The following is a 20566-nucleotide window of genomic DNA, read 5'->3' on the forward strand; positions in this document are numbered from 1 at the left end:
GTGTCTCATATGTGGGCTCCACCTTTAAGCTATCCTCTTATGTACCCACAGTGTCAGTACCTGGGCTACTGGTGCAAGTGTGAGTAAGTGACGATGTTTCTTGTTCATCATGGTCTTCTTGTTGTTCCACCTCTTACTCTTCTACCAATACCTGACCAGGTTGTAGGTCTTGGGTGTCTGAAAGGAGAAAGGCACAAGGGTATTGAGCAGAAGGGAGTGAGGGGTGGAGCAGATGTGCTCTCTTACACCATCTGCAACTTGCAAATCAGTAAAGATTGTGGGATGAAGGGAAAGTGATACGTGAGGAGGAGGATTAGTTATGAAGATGCCTTCACTTCAATTGTTTCAACGACAACGCTGCTGAAGACCTCAGTCATGGCCATTCCAATTATGGTGACCACCATCTCTGTGACTGTCTTCTGCTGATAATGTGCTACTGCCTCTAGTTATGCACCAGTTTCTCCTACAAGAAAGAAGAAAGTATGTCTGAGTGTGGTGCAATATATTTAAGTGATGTGCCTGTCATAGTTGAATGGTTGCCAATGCCCATGCTATGAGGTGTGGGTGTAAGGCTTGCAGCAATGCTCATTGTGAGGATGATGTGAAGCTAATGAATGTTTCACATGAGGGCAAACTAATAGAGATTGAAGGGCAGGAGAGTGATGGGTATGTGGTATATTGAGCAGTGTGCGAGGCAAGTGGTACAGTTGGTGAGATATGGAAAGTGAAGATACATTCACTGGCCTTGAACATTCAAGTGAGGTCATTAAACATCTCAAGTCACTGCATACAGGACCTTGGGGCTAGACATCTGACGTTAACCACTCGGGCTCTCCAGTCCCACTCTGTCTTTGCAAAGTTAATCTGGAGGGCATCCTGGTCTCACTCGTTTCAAACTAGGCAACTTTCCAGCTTCTTTCCCCATATGAAATCCAAATTAAGATTAAAACCCGGCCTGCATTCCACATGGCGAATGATGAAGTTAGCTTTTTCTTTGCTTACAGTGCAGGTCTAACTACTGTCATTTACTTTGGCTATCTTCGCTCAGTGAGCTGCCCCACACAAAAAAGTCCAAGCTACAACTAAAAAAGTCTCAGCAAATACCCAGATAAATTGAAACCAGAGAATCTCCCTAAGCTCCACCCATCTCCATGACAATTTGACATACACTGCCTTTTCCCAGGTAGAAATGCAAAGTACCTACCTTTGAATTCCAAAGTTTTCCTTAATTCTGGGAAATCCCATGAATAAATTACCATTTTAATGCAATAACTGCAGAAGTCATGTCTCCAGTTCCACCTTTCTAGATGTTAACCTTTTAAGTCAACATAGCCCCAACCTTTCAAGTGTAAACTCCAAGCTTGTTTGAATTGCCTTTACTTCAGGATAATTACCAGTTTCCCCAACAGATGCTCCCATTTCTCTGCCATTAACCTTTTAACCTCCAACCGAAAAGTTATGTTCTAAAATATATAAATTATGAACCAAATATTCTTGACAACAGTGAGAATGGAGGAATTAAAAGGGCAGGTGTTGCATCTCCTGTGCTTGCACAGGAAGCTGCTATGGGAATGGGAGGGGATGTTGGGAATGACTAAGGAGTAGACCAGGGTGTAACAGAGAGAACAGTCACTTTGGAATGATGAAAGGGGAGCAAAAGGAAAAATGTGTTTTGTGATGGCATCACATTTAGAAACATAGAAACTAGGAGCAGGAGTAGGCCATTTGGTCCTTTGAGCCTGCTCCACCTTTCATTATGATCATGGCTGATCATCCAACTCAATAGCCTGCTCCCGCTTTCTCCCCATACCCTTTGATGCCTTTCGCCCGAAGAGCTATATCTAACTCCTTCTTGAAAGCATACATTGTTTTGGCCCCAACTACTTTCTGTGGTAACGAATTCCACAGGCTCACCACTCTCTGGGAGAAGAAATTTCTCCTCATCTCAGTCCTAAACGGCCTACCCTGTATCCTCAAACTGTGACCCCTGATTCTGGACTCCCCCACCATCGGGAACATCCTTCCTGCATCTACCCTGTCTAATCCTGTTAGAATTTTATAGGTTTCTATGAGATCCCCACTCATTCTTCTGAACTCCAGCGAATATAATCCTAATCGACTCAATTTCTCCTCATATGTCAGTCCCACAATCCCAGGAATCAGTTGGGTAAACCTTTGCTGCACTCCCTCTATAGCAAGAACATCCTTCCTCAGTTAAAGAGACCAAACTGCACACAATATTCCAGGTGTGATCTCAATGTGGTACAATTGCAGCAAGACATCCCTGTGCCTGCACTCGAATCCTCTGGCTATGAAAACCAACATACCATTTGCCTTCTTTACTGCCTGCTGCACCTGCATGCTTACCTTCAGCAACTGGTGTTCAAGGATACCCAGGTCCCGTCACACATTCCCCTCTCCCAATTTATAGCCATTCAGATAATAATCCGCCTTCCTGTTTTTGCTGCCTAAGTGGATAACCTCACATTTATCCACATTATACTGCATCTACCATGCATTTGCCCACTCACTCAGCTTGTCCAAATCACACTGAAGCATCTCTGCATCCTCCTCACAGCTCACCCTCCCACCCAGCTTTGCATCATTTGCAAATTTGGAGATATTACATTTAATTCCCTCATCTAAATCATGAATATATATTGTGAATAACCGGTGTCCCAGTACTGATCCCTGCGGTACCCCACTAGTCACTGCCTGCCATTCGGAAAAAGACTCGTTTATTCCTACTCTTTGTTTCCTGTCTGCCAACCAGTTTTCTATCCATCTCAATACACCACCCACAATCCCATATGCTTTAACTTTACACGCTAATCTCTTTTGTGGGACTTTGTCGAAAGCCTTCATAAAGTCCAAATAAACCACATCCACTGGCTCCCCGTCATCAACTCTACTAGTTACATCCATGAAAAATTCCACCAGATTTGTCAAGCATGATTTCCCTTTCATAAATCCATACTGACTCTGTCCGACTCTGCCACTGTTTTCCACGTGCTCAGCTGTTAAATCTTTTACAATAGACTCTAGAATTTTCCCCACTACCGACATCAGGCTGACTGGTCTATAATTCCCTGTTTTCTCTCTACCTCCCTTTTTAAATAGTGGGGTTACATTAGCTACCCTCCAATCTGTAGAAACTGTTCCAGAGTCTATAGAATCTTGGAAGATGACCACCAATGCATCCACTATTTCTAGGGCCACTTCCTTAAGTACTCTGGGATGTGGATTATCAGGCCCCGGGGATTTGTCGGCCTTTAATCCCATCAATTTCCCCAATACCATTTCCCTAATAATACTGATTTCTTTCAGTTCCTCCGTCTCTCTAAATCCTGTGTTCCCCAACATTTCTGGTATGTTCTTAATGTCCTCCTTTGTGAAGACAGGACTAAAGTATGTATCTAGTTGGTCAGCCATTTCTTGGTTCTCAGAATCACAGTGCAGAAGAGGCCCTTTGGCCCAGCGAGTCAGCATCAACATGTGAGAAACACCTGACCTACCTAAACCCACTTACCAGCACTTGGCCCATAGCCTTGAATGTTATGACGTGCCAAGTGGTCATCCAGGTACTTTTTAAAGGATGTGAGGCAATCCGCCTCCACCACCCTCTCAGGCAGTGCGTTCCAGACCGTCACCACCCTCTGGGCAAAAAGGTTTTTCCTCATATCCCCCCTAAACCTGCTGCCCCTCACCTTCAACTTATGCCCCTTTGTGACTGACCCTTCAACTAAGAGGAACAGCTGCTCCTTATCCACCCTATCCATGCCCCGCATAATATTGTACACCTTGATCAGGTCGCCCCTCAGTCCTCTATGCTCCAATGAAAACAACCCAAGTCTGTCCAACTTCTTTTCATAACTTAAATGTTTCATCCCAGGCAACCTCCTGGTGGATCTCCTCTGCACCCCCTCCAGTGCAATCACATCCTTCCTATAATGTGGCGACCAGAACTGCACACAGTACTCCAGCTGTGGCCTCACCAAGGTTCTAAACAACTCCAACATGACTTCCCTACTTTTCTAATCTATGCCTCGATTGACAAAGGCAAGTGTCCCATATGCCTTTTTCACCACCCCTCTAACATGCCCCTCTGCCTTCAAAGATCTATGGACACACACACCAAGATCCCTTTGTCCCTCAGAACTTCTCAGTGCCATGCTGTTCATCGAATACTTCCTTGTCAATTTACTCCTTCCAAAGTGTATCACCTCACATTTTTCAGGGTTTAGTTCCATCTGCCACTTACCTGCCCATTTGACCATCCCATCTATATCTTCCTGTAGCCCAAGGCACTCAACCTCACTGTTAATCACCCGACCAATCTTTGTGTCACCTGCAAACTTACTAATCCTACCCCCCACATAGTCATCTATGTTGTTTATATAAATGACAAATAATAGAGGACCCAGCACAGATCCCTGTGTATGCCACTGGACACTGGCTTCCAGTCACTAAAGCATCCTTCTGTCATCACCCTCTGCCTCCTACAACTAAGCCAATTTTGAATCCACCTTATCAAATTACCCAGTATCCCATGTGCCTTTGCCTTCTTTATAAGTCTCCCATTCTCCATTATAAATTCCCCTGTTTCAGACTGTAAGGGACCTACATTTGTCTTCACCAATCTTTTTCTCTTCACATACCAACAGAAACTTTTACAGTCAGTTTTTATGTTCCCTGCAAGCTTACTCTCTTACTCTATTTTCCCCCTCTTAATCAAGCTCTTGGTCCTACTTTGCTGAATTCGAAAGTGCTCCCAAGCTTCAGGTATGTTGTTTTTTCTGGCCAATTTGTATGCCTCTTCCTTGCAGCTAATACTATCTCTAATTTCCCTTGTAAGCCATGGTTTGGCCACCTCTCCAGTTTTACTTTTGCGCCAGTCAGGAATAAACAAATGTTGCAGTTCACCCATGCGCTCTTTGAATGTTTGCCATTGCATATCCACCATCATCCCTTTAAATAACGTTTCCAAGCCATCATAGCCAACTGGTGCCTCACACCATCGTCGTTTCCTTTATTAAGATTCAGGACCCAAGTCTCAGAATCAGCTACGTCACTCTCCATCTTGATGAAGAATTCTATCATATAGTGGTCGCTCATCCCCAAGGGGCCTCGCACAACTAGATTGCCAATTATTCCTTTCTCATTACACAATACCAAGTCGAGGGTGGCCTGTCCTCTTGTTGGTTCCTCAATGTATTGGTCCAGAAATACATCCCGTATACACTCCAGGAATTCCTCCTCTACGGCATTGTTACTAATTTGATTTGCCCAATCCAGATGCATATTAAAGTCACCCATAATTACAGATGTTCCTTTATTGCGTGCGTCTCTAATTTCCTGTTTAATGCCATTCCCAACATCACCACCACAGTTTGGGGGGTCTATATACAAACCTCACTAACGATTTTTGCCCCTTAGTGTTTCTCAGCTCTACCCATACAGATTCCACATCGTCGGAGCTAATATCTTTCCTCACTTTTGCATTAATTTCCTCTTTAACCAGCAATGCAACTCCACCGCCTTTTCCTTTTTGCCTGTCCTTCTTAAATACTGAATACCCCTAGATGGTCAATTCCCATCCCTGGCCACCCTGCAGCTATATCTCCGTAATCCCGACTATATCATACCTGTTTACATCTATTTGCGCAGTTAATTAATCCACTTTATTGTGAATGCTCCTCGCGTTAAGGCACAAAGCCTTAAGGCTTGTCTTTTTAACATTACTTGTCCTGTTCCCACTATTTTTCACTGAGGCCCTGCTTGATTCTTGCCCTTGATTTCTCTGCCTATCACCTTTCTTGTTCCCCTTTCTGCCTTTTGTTCTTGTCCTTGATTCCCCTACCTCTGACTCCTAGCATAGGTTCCCATCCCCCTGCCATTTTAGTTTAAACCCTCCACAGCCACTAACAAATGTTCCCTCTAGGACATCAGTCCCGGTCCTGCCCAGGTGTAACCCGTCCAGTTTGTACTGGTCCCACCTCCTCCAGAACCAGTCCCAATGCCCCAGGAATCTGATGCCCTCCTCTTCATACCATCTCTTCATCCAACATATCCTGCTATTTCTATTCTGACTGGCACATGGCACTGGTAGTAATCCTGAGATCACTACCTTTGAGGTCCTACTTTTCAACTTACTTCCTAACTCCCTATATTCTGCTTTCAGGACCTCATCCCTTTTTTTACCTATGTAGTTTGTACCAATGTGTACCACGACCACTGGCTGTTCACCCTCCTCCTTCAGAATGTCCTGTAGCCACTCTGAGATATCCTTGATCCGAGCACCAGGGAGGCAACATACCATCCCAGAGTCTTGTTTGCGGCCACAGAAACGCCTATCTATTCCCCTTACAATTGAATCCCCTATTTCCCACACTTTTTACTCCTCCCCTGTGCAACAGAGCCAACCGCGGTGCAATGAATTTGGTTTTTGCTGCTTTCTCCTGAGAGGCCATTTCCCCCAACAGTTTCCAAGTGGTATATCTGATATGCAGGGGAATAGCCACAGGAGATTCCTGCACTGCCTGCCTAGTCCTCTTGCTGTGCCTGGTGATGTGCAAAATCATGAGAAATCTAGACAGAGTAGATCGAGATAAATGATTTGAGGTGGCAAAAATGGCAGAGGATGTTCTGTTCAATATGAAAGCTGGTAGGGTGGAAAGTGAGAACAAGAGAAATTCTATCATGGTTCTGGGAGGGAAGAAAAGAGTAAGAGATGGAACCGACATGATCAAGGAGGTTCCATCAATTACAGTGGAGGGGAATCCACATTTGAGGAAAAACGAAGACATATGGAAGTATTGCTTTAGAACGCTGTATCATCAGGACAGGTGCAGCAGAGATGGAGAAACTGGAGAATGGAATGAGTTCTTACACGAACAGAGAATGGTTCCAGGGATGAGGAACCTTTGTTATGTGGCTAGATTGGAGAAGCTAGGGTTGATGTCCTGGGAGAAGAGGATTTTGTGGAGGTGTGCAAAATCATGAGAAATCTAGACAGAGTAGATCAAGATAAATGATTCCCACTGGTAATATGGTTGAGAACCAGAGGGCACTGATCTAAGGTGACAAAAGAACCAATGGTGACACGAAGAGAAACTATTTTACACAATGAGTGGTTGAGATCTGGAATGCATCGATAGCATGGTCAAGGCAGATTAAATTGTGGTTCTCAAAACAGAATTGGTTAAGCACCCGAAGAGTATTTGCAGAGCTAGGGGGAACCTGGCACAGACATGACAGGCCAAATGGTCTCCTTTTACGTTATAACCATTCGATGATTTTATTAGGTGGTATTGAAGTCAGTGGGCTTATAGTGAATGCTTCTGCTGCTCACAATGCAGGCTTCACTACACTGGGAAGATGAAACACAGATTAGGTAATCGCTTTGCAGAATACATCTACTCAGTCTGCAAGTATGATCCTGAGCTTCTGGTCATGTGAAATTTAGTTCTTCGCCCCATTCCGACTCTGACCTCTCTGTCCTCATCCTCCTACACTGTTCCAATGAAGTTCAATGCAAGTTCAATTTTCCATTAGGGGCTTGACAGTCTCCTGGGCTCAACATTGATTTAAACAATTTCAGGTCATGACCTCTGATCCCCAGATCAGAGTAACTGTTGATGACGATTCAGTTACTCTTCTTTATGCCTCTCTAGACTCTTTATTCTTGACTTGTCCCATTATCATCACCTTGTGTTGCCGTCCTCTTTGCATTTAACCTTTCCTGCCTTCCACCCTATCACAAATCTTCCCTTTTGTTCAATCCCTCCTCTTCACTTGTTTAAATCCTGTTACAACCATAACTTTTCCCAGTTCTGAGGAAAGACCACTGACCTGAAATGTTAACTCTGTTCCTCTCCACGGATGTTACCAAGCCTGCTGAGTGTTTCCAACACAGAGTCCTTGGTTTTAAAAAGAATAAACAGTGTCCTATTAAAATTACATCCATTCACACCAAAACTAATGAGAATGTTTAACGAGGCCTCTAATTAAGGAGAATGCAGCAATGAAAGCAACCAACATTATACTTACCAATAGAAAGGATAATAACTCCTGGTAAGTACTAACTATTTCCTCATCTCCTTTCAAAGCTGATTGCAGGGTTCCTGCTAAAACCATTAAATTAACTCTAACTGTCCTCTGCTGTGAAAATGGGATTTTTTTAAAGGGTCTTTGGCTTGGAAGATGAACAGTTATTTAATGCAATTAACCTTTGAAAGGGAGAATAGTGCACTTGTTAGTTCAGTTTCGATTGATACCAAAAGATCAGCATAACTTTTCAGGATTGCATGATGGACATGAGGATCTGTCACTGTTTCAGATTATAAGATATATCTTTGAAGGGGACTTCTAGCATCAGCCAGTACTTTAACAAGTTAAAAATGGCTTCTGTAGCTGCTTATAGCAGAAATTATCAAAAGGAAGGTGGATTAATACGAGTTGGATTGTCTTTTCTTTATTTTCTTTGTAAGCAACCTTCAATTATATCCAGATTGGTTTGCCAGATGTTTCAAGCTTGTGCTTTGGTCACTTTAATCCTACTAATTTCTGTAACCTTCTCCAGCTTTGCACCCTCAGAAAACTTAAGTTCCTCCAACTTTGGCCTCTGCAGCCCCCATCTCATTCTACCCTATTACTGGTGTTTGTGTCTTCATCCATCTAGGCCTCACACTGTCGAATTCCTCCTCTGAACACCTCTGCTTCTTCCCTTCTCTTTCTCTTTATAACCCAGCTCTTTGGTCACGCTTCTAGACACCCCTCCCATATTTCCTCTGGTTTTGTGTCAATTTTCATCTGATTTACGGGACTCTGAAGCGCATTGATGTGTCTTAGTGAAGATGCTGCACAAATGTAAGTTGATGGTATGTTAATAACTGCATGAAGAGATAATATAGTTAGCTCAAAGGGGTAAAGAACCATTAAACGTGAAAATTCGCCTCCACAATATCACCTAAAATTGGAAACAGTCAGTGAAAACTATTTAACTTTAACGCTGGGATGCTGGGTCTCCCAAGGTTTGGGAAACCCACCAGCTAAAGGGAGGCTGCAGCTACCAGAACCAGCTGTTAAGTACTTTCTGGAGCCAGGAGAAGCAACAGTGCTACCTCTTGCCCCTCAAGGAGCCTGTCTCTGCATCCTTCTCCATGATTCAATGACACTAGCTCCCACAACCCCTGCAACCTAGTGATGCTCCCACTATGCGTAAATCATTACCTAATGCTGGAAAATGATCCCAGCTGTGGCTGGCTACCAGCTGTTTTACAGCCTGTCACCAGGTCAGCCTCAATCTGGGAAACTGCCAGGTGAGAACCAGAGTAAACACATGCTAATTATGTCCTACCATTAACTGTGGCGGGACTGCCGCATTCCGACATTTCAGGGGTCCACCCACCCCTACCCCACCCCCAGAACACATGCCCCTACTCTGTCCCCATCTCTGCATACATCAGGGCCATTATTTTGAACGCAGAATTTTTTTTTAAAAATTCATTCACAGGATGTGGGCTTCGCCGGCTGAGTCAGCATTTATTGCCCATCCTTAGTTGCCCTTGAGAAGGTGGTGGTGAGCTGCCTTCTTGAACTGCTGTAGTCCATGTGGTGTAGGTGCACCCACAGTGTTGTCAGGAAAGGAGTTCCAGGGTTTTGACCCAGTGACAGTGAAGGAACGGTCATATATTTCCAAGTCAGGATGGTGAGTGGCTTGGAAGGGAACTTCCAGGTGCTGATGCTCCCATCTATCTGCTGCCCTTGTCCTTCTAGATGGTAGTGGTCATGGGTTTGGAAGCTGCTGTCGAAGGAGCCTTGGTGAATTCCTGCAGTGCAACTTGTAGATAGTACATGCTGCTGCTACTGTGAGTTGGTGGTGGAAGAATTAATGTTTGTGGATGTGGTGCCGATCAAGCGGGGTATTTTTTCCAGGGCGGTGTCAAGCTTCTTCAGTGTTGTGGAAGCTGCACTCATCCAGGCAAGTGGGGAGTATTCCATCACATTCCTGACATGCCTTGTAGATTGCGGACAGGCTTTAGGGAGTCAGGAGGTGAGTTACTCGTCGCAGAGTTCCTATCCTCTGATATGCTCTTGTAGCCGCAGAATTGATATGCCTAGTCCAGTTCAGTTTCTGGTCAATAGTAACCCCCAGGATGTTGATTTTGGGGGATTCAGTGATAATAATATCATTGAATGTCAAGGGGCGATGGTTGGATTCTCTCTTGTTGGAGGTGGTCATTGTCTGACACTTGTGTGGCGTGACTGTTAGTTGCCACTTTTCAGCCCAAGCCTGGATATTAACCGGGTCTTATTGCATTTGGTCATGGACTGCTTAAGTATCTGAGCAGTTGTGAATGGTGCTGAACATTGTGCAATCATCAGTGAACATCCCCACTACTGACCTTATGATGGAAGGAAGGTCATAGATGAAGCAGCTGAAGAAACTATCCTAAGGAACTCCTGCAGTGATGTCCTGGAGCTCAGGTAATTGACCTCCAACAATCACAAGCATCTTCCTCTGTGCTAGGCGTGACTCCAACCAGCAGAGAGTTTTCCCCCCGATTCCCACCAACTCCAGTTTTACTACAGTTCCTTGATGCCACACTCTGTCAAATGCAGCCTTGATGTTAAGGGCAGTCACCCTCAACTCACCTCGGGAGTTCAGCTTTTTCGTCCATGTTTGAACCAAAGCTGTAATGAGGCCAGGAGCTGAGTGGCCATGGCGGAACCCAAACTGGACATCAGTGAACAGGTTATTGCTAAGCAAGAAATGGTCATCATAATCTAATGGTAAAAGTTAAATAATATATCGCTATCTAATCTGCTTGTCCACTTTTGCTTTTGCATTATCTTCAGTATTATATGCTCTGATCAAGAAAGTTTGGCAACACTGTTTTTCTCTGTCAATCTAGAGAATTTGAACAAAGGAGTCAATAGGCTATATTATTATTGACTCAAATCCCAATTGTATAAGGGATCATTCTTTGCCCCATAGCAACAATATCCAAGTGATTTTCCTTAACAAAGCTCCTGCAAGCTGTCCTTTGTGGTGAGCATGAGAAGAAAGTACAGAAGGAGCACAATTTCTAACAAGTGTGACCTTTCTTTTTAAGAACTCTTTATTGCACTATGTTTAAAATAGACTTTGAATACAGAGCTGAAGCCCATTGTGTCTAACAGCTGTCAAGTAGTATAGTCTTTGTCTTGGATAATAGCAGTGATTGGGGTACTGCTAATGACTCATACACCAATTATTTCCTCTGAAAGAATTAAACCATGACAATACAATCTAGATAGCTGAAGGGAATGCTTTACATTGGATTATCTATCAATACATTTATGGTTCGATCTATTAAGGATATAAAGACTTATCATCTTTGTGGGCATGTTGCTTCCAAGATGACACAGTTGATAATTGAAGTTTACTTGTTGCAGGCACAGTAATCAAATACCTGAAACCGGGAGAAATGCTGTATTCCATGAAAATACCAATGATTAGCTCAACCCAACCAGCACTATTTAAATGTTTCAACCAGTACTTACAAGTTAGATATGGATTATTTCTTCTGGCTGTTGGTGCTATTGTATACGTTTTTGGAGGTTTCTTACACTTGGCTACAGTTTAAGTAGGCCTCTAAAGGGATTGGTCTGCCTGGTCATGCAGTATTTTGTGTCGTTTAAAATACAGTGCTGGAGAGAGTTACTTCTTGATATGGATAGTTTGACTGGACATCCTTTAGGAATTGAGCATGACAAAGAATGTGGAGAGGCCACACAGTAACAATTTATATTTATACAATGCCTTTAACATGATAACATGTCCCAAGGCACTTTACAGGAGCAGCTAGAAGAGTAGTGAGGAAGTGGGCATTTAATACATACCACGTCTATCGAGGGTCTTTAGGGTGCAATTCTCTTACCCCAACTTCAGCAATGACCAGTGCACGAGAAGATTTCAGTTTACAAGAGGCTGTGACTGAAACCAATCAACTGCTGCAGCCAGAACTGCAACCTAAAAAGCAAGGCAAGGACAGCAATGACTGTGGCTGAGCAATGTAACTATGGTTCTAGATTTTGTTGCCTCTGGCTCCTTTGAAGATGCTGCGGGCGATATAAGCATCATCTCACAGTTTTCAGTCCACTGCAATACAAAGGATACCACTGAGGGTCTGTATACTAAGAGAAACGCATGCATCTTATTTTCTCTTGCCAGGGTTAAGCAAGGTGAGCAAATTGAGTTTTTGCACAGACTGCCCTTCCCAAAGATTCAAGGTTCCACTGACTGCATGCACAATGCCTTGAATGCTTCTGTTTTATTCTTGGCCATATTCATCAACAGAAAAGAGATTGTACTCTCTGAGGGTGCAGCTGGTCTGAAACCTCAGGTGCTGCATGATGCAGTCTGGAAAAATGGCAAGTAACACACAAGTGCCAGGTAATGACCATCGCCAACAAGACAGAATCTAGTCACCTCCCCTCAACATTCAGTGGGATTACCATCACTGAATTTCTGACCATCAACACTGATCAGAAATTACCTAGACAAGCCAAATAAATACTGTGGTTACAAGAGCAGGTAAGAATTTGGATACTCAGCAAGAAGTACCTCACCTTCTGACTCCAAAGAGCCTTTCCACCAGTTACATACAAGGTACAAGTCAGCAGTGTGATGGAATAATAATGGTGTCAGCTGTGATTCAGACAGAAAGTCGAGTATCACTCCAGGCCTTGAGCACAACAATCTAGGCTGACACAAAAACAGAATTACCTGGAAAAACTCAGCAGGTCTGGCAGCATCGGCGGAGAAGAAAAGAGTTGACGTTTCGAGTCCTCATGACCCTTCGACAGAACTCCAGTGCAGTACTGAGGGAGTGCTGCATTCAGAGCTGCCATTTTTCAAATAAGATATTAAACTGAGGCCTCAATTGCCCTCAGGTGAGCATAAAAGATTCCATGGTACTACTCTGAAAAGGAGCAGGGGAGTTACCCCCCCCCCCCACCCCCCACCTGTGCCCTGGTCAATATTTGTCACTCAATCAACATCACAAAAACAGAATATCTAGACATTATCGCATTGCTGTTTGTGAGTCTTTGCTGTGTTTCTGACATTATAATGGTGACTACACTTCAAAAATAATTCACTGGCTGTAAAGCACTTTGGGACATTCAGTGGTCATGGTAAGCATGAAATAAATGCAAGTCTTTATTTTTCTGTAAACTGGGCCCTTGAAGTCCTTACTTGAATCCTCTGCAGCACGGCTAGGATATGACCTTGTCTTCTTGTGAGCTGGCACCTGCAGTATCCTTTCCTCTGCCAGGGTTCCTCCACACTTTTGTCCAGTGCTCACGAAATGCAGAATCCTCATTCATCCTGACCTCTAAATTTGCGCAGTGTTGGTATCTGAAATGGTATCTGCAGGTGCTACAACACGGGAATCTCCTCAGCAATGTGGAAAATTGTCCAGATATGTCCTGTACACAAAGAGCAGGACAAAACCAACCCATCCAATTACCGCCCCAGTCTACTCTCCATCAGTAAAGTGATGGAAGGGGTCATCAAAAATACTATCAAGTGGCACTTGCTTAACAATAACCTGCTCACTGATGTTCAGTTTGGGTTCCTCCCGGGCCACTCAGCTCCTGACTTCATTACAGCCTAGGTTCAAATATGGACAAAAGAGCAAACTCCAGAGGTGAGGTGAGAGTGACTGCCTTTGATGTCAAGGCAGCATTTGACCGAGTGTGACATCAAGGAGCCCTAGCAAAACTGGAGTCAATGGGAATCGGGTGGGGGGGGAGGACTCTCCACTGGTTGGAATCATACCTGGCAGAAAGGAAGATTGAACACATTCACCTAGAGATTAACTAAATTTCTTCCTGCACTACATCCATTTCCTTGGACCTATACTCCTGATATTGACCTTCATTACAACTTCCTCCCACTGCCTCTTGGGCCTCAAGGGTCCCCTTCGTCCCAGCAGATATAAGAAGTCTCTTTTTCTCTCCAGTACTTGCACCAAGATTCCAGTGCATTATCAGAAAATTTTGTTGCGGGGTCTCTCATGGGTTCAGCCACCTTAACAAACTTCTTGAAAAATCAATTCACTTCCTGACCATCACTTCAAGCAACCACAATGTAGATCCCCTTTAAAGAGGCTTAGGCTACCCTTAAGTAGTGGCAGCCACTCACAGTATCAGATCTCCTGTTGATTTGCATGATTGCAGCAGGCAGCCAGCACTAACCGCACTAATTATTAGTCACACACAGAAATCATGGAAATCATAAAGCAGCATTAATTTAAGGCTGTGTTTGCTGCCAACATGGTGCGTGCATAATTGTATGTGTGGCCGCCATCTTTATCGGGGCAATGTGCAGCACTTACGTGGTGACCGCTGGCCCTGGAATTGCAAATATTACAGCGCCAGCAGCAGAATCTCTCAGGTGTCCCACGATTTTGTTTATCCCATTTGATTTTCTTAACAATTTTCTTACCTTTTTTCCCCAATCTTTTGGGAAGGCACCCTTCTTCCAATAAACCATTTTATCACAGCAGCATATCTCAGTGGTGTGGAAGGGACGGTTTCTAGTTAAGCCTGTACTCCATCATTTGCTTGCCAGTTGGTGCTTAAATGTGCTGTGCTGGGAGAAACAAGTCCCAGAGCTGCAAACGGAATTGCAGCCGTCACTGGATACAGGACCACCGAAGCCTTCCTTCCCTTGCCCCAGAAACTGTAAGGAGGCCACACTCCGACTGCCTGCCCACCCACCACAGGGCTCAGAAACTGAGTGAACGGCTTCAGGGATCAGAAGCTTCCCTTGCCTCCCCAGCCCGATCCTCGAAATCAGAAGCCTCCCCTGTGGGGAAGCCTCGCCCTGACTGCCCACCCGCCACTGTGCCCAGAAACCAGGTGAACGCCTTCCAACCAGCACTGTCTCCTGCAAATGACGACATAGGATTCTGTGCATGCACAGCCAAGTACGCATGCACAGACAGATATCGGCAGCCATCATGTGTGGCCTTCTTGTGTTAACAGGAGAGACAGTGGTAAATTTAACATCCTGCCTGAAATGCATTGAACAGCACAGGTTAACCACCCACTGCGATACCCGTATCTGTTTTCTGTGCTGACCCAATTTAACATCCAACCCTTGTTCATATCAGGGCTTTGCACTGGCAAACTGTTTTAAGCTAGTTAAACTCCAGGGGGAGAATTTTCTCCCTGTCGGGTGGCCTGGGCAGAAACAGGTACATAGTCAATCGCCACCTGCGATCAGCTGTGCACTGCAAGCTGAGCACTCCCTGTGCAGGCGGAGGGCGGGGGGGGGGGGGGGGGGGGGGGGGGGGGGGGAGTCTGGGCTTATGCTCTTTTGCGTGCATGCACGTGGAACAGCACAGAGATCTCCTTGAGGCATGGAGCTGCCTCAGGGAGATTACTTGGCATATGAAAAATTGAAATAAAGGAAAAAATAATATTCAGACATGTCCCCTCATGTGTCACAGGAGCTGGGACATGTCAATGGATTTTAATAAACATTTTTATTACATTTATAAACCCTTCATGAAACCTCATCCCGCCCGTGGATGAGGTTCCATGAAAAATGTGAAGGCCGCCTGGGCTCTTCACCTGCCCTTAAGGTTGGAAAGGGCAGCCCTGTTAATTATTTCAATTACCATTTAAATGGCCTTAATAGGCCTTTGACAGTTCGGCGGGCACGCAGCAAAATCTGGTGCGCATCCGCCGAACTGAAGATCGGAATGACGTGTGGTGATGTCGGGTTGCACGCCTGCATCTCAGCAAACAACAGTCCCATGGATTTAGATTTCTCCGTTATTCAATTTGGAAACTTGGAATGTCCAGGAAATCCAACAGAGCAACTGAACACTGTGGAAAGTCAGTGTGAAAGGTGTAGTTATACTCCATGCAATGTTACATAACTGTGATGTAAACAGTCTTTTGCCAAGAAAAACACCACTGAAATCCCGTCTGAGCTTGAGACTCAACTCTGACATTCTCAAGCATCTCCAGTGTTGTTGCAAAATGCAATGTTGCTGCTTTGCAATGATGCTTCCATCACAAATAATTGTGCTCTAACAATGGATTCCTGAGTTTCATGGTGTTTTCAATACCTAAGAAAATAGAGCCAGCTTACAAGATCCTCTAAAACCCAAATAATGCATCAAGATTAAAACTAAAAGTATTCAGCAGCTCTGGCAACATATATAGAGAGGAAGGTAGGGTTAACATTTCAGGTTTATGGATGCTCATTAGCTTGAAATGTTAGTGTACCTTCCTTTCTCCATAGATGGTGCCTAATCTGCTGAAAGTTGCCAGCAATTTCGGATTTAATTTCACATCTTCAGCATCTGTAGTACATTTTGTTTCTGTTTAAATCTATCAAGATTGCCTAGCAATCATGAAAAGTCTGATTTTGAAAATAAAACAACTTATTCATCTGGTATCTTCATTTGCCCCATTTTTATCTCCCTAAAGCTTGTCCACCATCTACACGGCACAAGTCAGGAGTGTGATGGAATACTCTACACTTGGCTGGATGAGTGCAGTTCCAACAACACTCAAGAAACTCAACATCCAGGACAAAGCAGCCTGTTTGATTGGCAACCTATCCAACACCTTCATTCACTCCCTCCACCACCAATGCACAGTGACAGCAGTGTGCACCATCTACAAGATGCACTGCAGCAACTCACCAAGGCTCCTTTGAGAGCACCTCCCAAACTTGCGACTTCTACTACACATACGCTTGGAAACACCACACCTGCAAGTTCCCTTCTAAGCCACACGCCTGACTTGAAACTATATTGCCAATACTTCACTGTCACAGGGTTAAAAATCTGTAACAAAAACAGAAAATGCTGAAGAAATTCAGGTCTGACAGCATCTGTGGAAAGAGAAACAGAGTTGATGTTTTGCATCTGTCTGACTCTTCTTCAAAGCTAACAGAAGAGCTCTGAAGAGTCATACGGACTCGAAACGTCAACTCTCTTTCTCTTTCCACAGATGCTGTTAGACCTGCTGAATTTTTCCAGCATTTTCTGTTTTTGTTTCAGATTTCCAGCACCCGCAGTATTTTGCTCTTAAAAATCTGGAACATTTCTTAATACCAAATGGACTGCAGCAACTCAGAAAGGCAGCTCACTGTCACCTTCTCAAGGACAATAAGTGATTGCAACAAATGCTGGCCTTTCCAATGACACTTAAAACCCATGAACAAATAATGATTAGCATTAAATCTCCTTTTCTTTTTTTGGGGAGGGAAGAGGTAAACAGTGGTCACTGTTCTCCAGATGTCTTCTGGAATTAGGCTGGAGTGTGAGAACAGGACAGAAAAACACATGTCTAAGTGCTCAGTACTGCACTGAGATAGGAAAGTTTGCAATCAAAACATTCCCTTCTAGTACAATAGATACTGCAAAATTAATAATTGCCACATCATTCTGGATCTGTCTTATTTCGGGTGCTGGAGTACAACTGTGGAAGATGCACTTCGAATTTAGTTTCGGTATGAATGTGAAAAAGTTAACACTAAGCCAAATATTGTTTCTTTAAAAAAAGGGAATTCAACAGTAACAATACTAACTTCATGTTCTCCATCTTCTTTACAAAACTAGACTGCTCAATCACTCAGCACCTTAATATATTAAAACAAATAAAAACCATAGTCTTAATGGCTTTCTTGATCTTTATTGCAGATAATTACATTTTTCAAGATAGTGTGTTATTTCCTACTTCATTTTGATGTGTCCAATTGATAAATGCACCTTGATTCAAAGACAGATTATAATCAGATCCAGATAGTTCATTGCTGAATTTTTGAAAAATAGAATCGATTTTCCTGGGGATATAAGTCTTCAGAATCATATCATTTACTTAAGATTGATATCGCCATGGACACGACTCTCCCTCCTGCTCTTTAATCAAATAAAGCACAAGTCAGAATTCTCTCTCCATTGTCAAAGACCTTTGCTCTCATTAATGAGCGAATTGTAACTTCTTAAAGATTAGGTTGCTCATCTTAAAAATTCTTCCACTAGATTTAATTAAATTAAATGAATTCTGGGTTACACAGCTGGCCAGCTTTCAGATTTTCCTTTCAGTAATTCCTTCCTGATTAAATTCATTCACATTCCAGCACATTGGTCCCTGATTCAAGGCATGCGAATTTCATAGCTTGAAGATAGGGTGCAAAAGTCTCCCATGAATAAGATATTATTTTGTTATATGGCAGATCATTAAACTATGTATTCTCACTTAAAAACATTTGCAAGCTCCCACCCACCCCTAACCACTACCAGCTCACCAAGTGGAAGCACTATAGTATGCTTCACTAAGTAACAGCAACAAAAAAATTTTGCTGTGTATTTCATGACATCAGGATATCCCAAAGTGCTTTACAGCTAATAAAGTACAATTGAACTGTGGTCACTGCTGTAGTGTGTGCAGCATTACAACCAATTTGAACACAAAAAGAAATGGGACAATGACCAGATAATGTGTTTATGGCAGTGTTGGTTGAGAATAAATGTTGCTCAGGTCATTGGGAGAGCTACCATATTCTTCTTCAAATATTATTTTTTACATTTGGCTCAGAGGATAGATGGGCCTCAGATTAATGTGATATGAAAGCCTCCCTCAGTACTACACTACAATGCCTAAATTATGTACTCAAGTGCCTCACTCGGGCTCAAACTCACAACCTTCTGACTCAAAGGTGAGTGCACTTCAACTGAGTCACACTGACTAGTTCAGCCGCAATAGCCTTCATGGTGAACTGCCCAGCAGTTGTCACCACCCTGCTCATAAAATGGCTATTTACTTAAAGTACTAGAGAGCCACAATCATCCATGGAACAATATCTCAGTGCCATGTGCTACTTCACAATTTCTGTGAAGTACCACTTCAAGGGTGAAGGGATGGAGAAGCAAAAACCGACAGTAGAATTCAATCATTTTTTAAAATATCTAACTACTCTCTCTAAAAAGAGACTAACATGCCATGAAGTTTGAAATCTACAAAATAGGTCCAAATTAAAAGCTCTACGTGTGTATTTGAGGTAATTTTCATTCCCAGTAAGGAGCCTCAGTAGACAGGATGCATATCAGAAATTTTAGTGCATGATATTCTGGTTGCTTAAATGAATGGTCAGAAAATTCATATCTAATATGCGTGCCAGCAGGCAAGGTATCTCATAGAGATTATGAAGTCAGAAAATTACCCTGCGATCTCAAACTATTTGACTGCTTAATGGTACCATCTTCTCATTACAGCAATTAGATAAGTAATAGCAGCTTGTTCTAATCATTAGTTCCCCTCTGTGGAAAGAAATATTTTCTAAACTGTTTTCTAACCTTGCCTTTCACAAATATTCAGAAATACAGCGATGTATCACAATTTTATGCACCAATTCCTGAGATGTAAAAATCATGCTGAATCTTGAAAAAGTGACATGAGTGGCCAAGTAAGAAAATCAACATGCAATACAAAGTTATATCCCTACTCAAGCCGTAGCTATTCAGAGATCATGTGAACACAGTAACCTCTTTTGCTAATTTGGATAGTCACTACAGACTGAAAAGTGGGGGATAGATTTACATATAAGATCATTGTTATACAAAATGTAATCATTTTAATTCTTTTTAAATTAATAGTTCTTTCATGTTACAAACTAAATAATTAGGTCTGGAAGTTTTATTGTTTAACAATCAAGTGGGTAGAGAGATACCTCCTGTTTTATATTAGTCAAGCTTGAACCGAGGAATCTGTTGAAACATCTCCAGTGTAAGATTTCACGCATTTTGGATACAAGCAGAGATTCATAATTTCTTATGCATTTATTTTTGAAAGGAAGAAAGATTGGAGGAGTGAAAGGAAACAACTCTCAATGTTTGCTGGAAATCTGAAATAAAGACAGAAAATGATGAAAGGTCATCGACCTGAAACATTAACTCTGTTTCTCTCACCACAGATGCTTCCTGACCTGCTGAGTATTTCCAGCATGTTCTATTTTTATAACTCTCAATGTCTGGTTGATATCTGAATCACTGTTTTTAAAGCTACCACAGAAATTTTATTTTAGAAAAACACTTAACGCTAATGAATGGATCACAAGCCAGATACTAAATTCACAGAAGAATCCAGTTAAGTTTTGTAGATCCTGTAAACAATAAAAACACATTTTATTTAGAATTGAGGGTTCAGAAGGGCATTATAGATCCCATTGCAATATTCAAAAAGAACGGAGTTTTCCTGGCATCCTGGCCAATATCCCTTTTTCAATAAACGAACAACATTAACTTCATTCATTCATTCATCAGTTGTCATTTATGAGTTGTACTTACCTATGTAATATTTCATGTGAGGTGCACTTGAGGTTTTTTTTTTGGAAACCCATGAACAGTTGCTAAATAAATGCAAGTTTCAAGATTCTTTCTTGAGAACATTATATTATACTACTACAGTATTTTAAATATTAAATATTCAAAAATGAACTGAGTTTGCCTCTTCTGATTTTTTGAGAGCAAATTTTGTGCTTACGTATTTA

General features: G+C 42.7%; 1 protein-coding gene across 4 annotated transcripts in view; it reads right to left on the reverse strand.

The window, feature by feature from the left end:
• Nucleotides 1-20566, reverse strand: part of ctnnal1 (catenin (cadherin-associated protein), alpha-like 1) — a 393020-nt gene that overhangs the window by 273288 nt on the left and 99166 nt on the right. Inside the window, exon 1 of one of the 4 annotated variants that reach the window (XM_041185147.1) lies at nt 61-183. The exons of the other annotated variants lie outside the window; for them this stretch is intronic. Within the exon in view, the coding sequence (XP_041041081.1) occupies nt 61-111 (51 nt within the window). The 5' untranslated portion in view covers nt 112-183. Of the gene's footprint in view, nt 1-60; nt 184-20566 lie in introns of those variants that run through there. 4 annotated transcript variants of the gene reach the window in all.

Source organism: Carcharodon carcharias, chromosome 3 (assembly GCF_017639515.1).
Source record: "Carcharodon carcharias isolate sCarCar2 chromosome 3, sCarCar2.pri, whole genome shotgun sequence".
Classification (NCBI taxonomy): Eukaryota; Metazoa; Chordata; class Chondrichthyes; order Lamniformes; family Lamnidae; genus Carcharodon; species Carcharodon carcharias.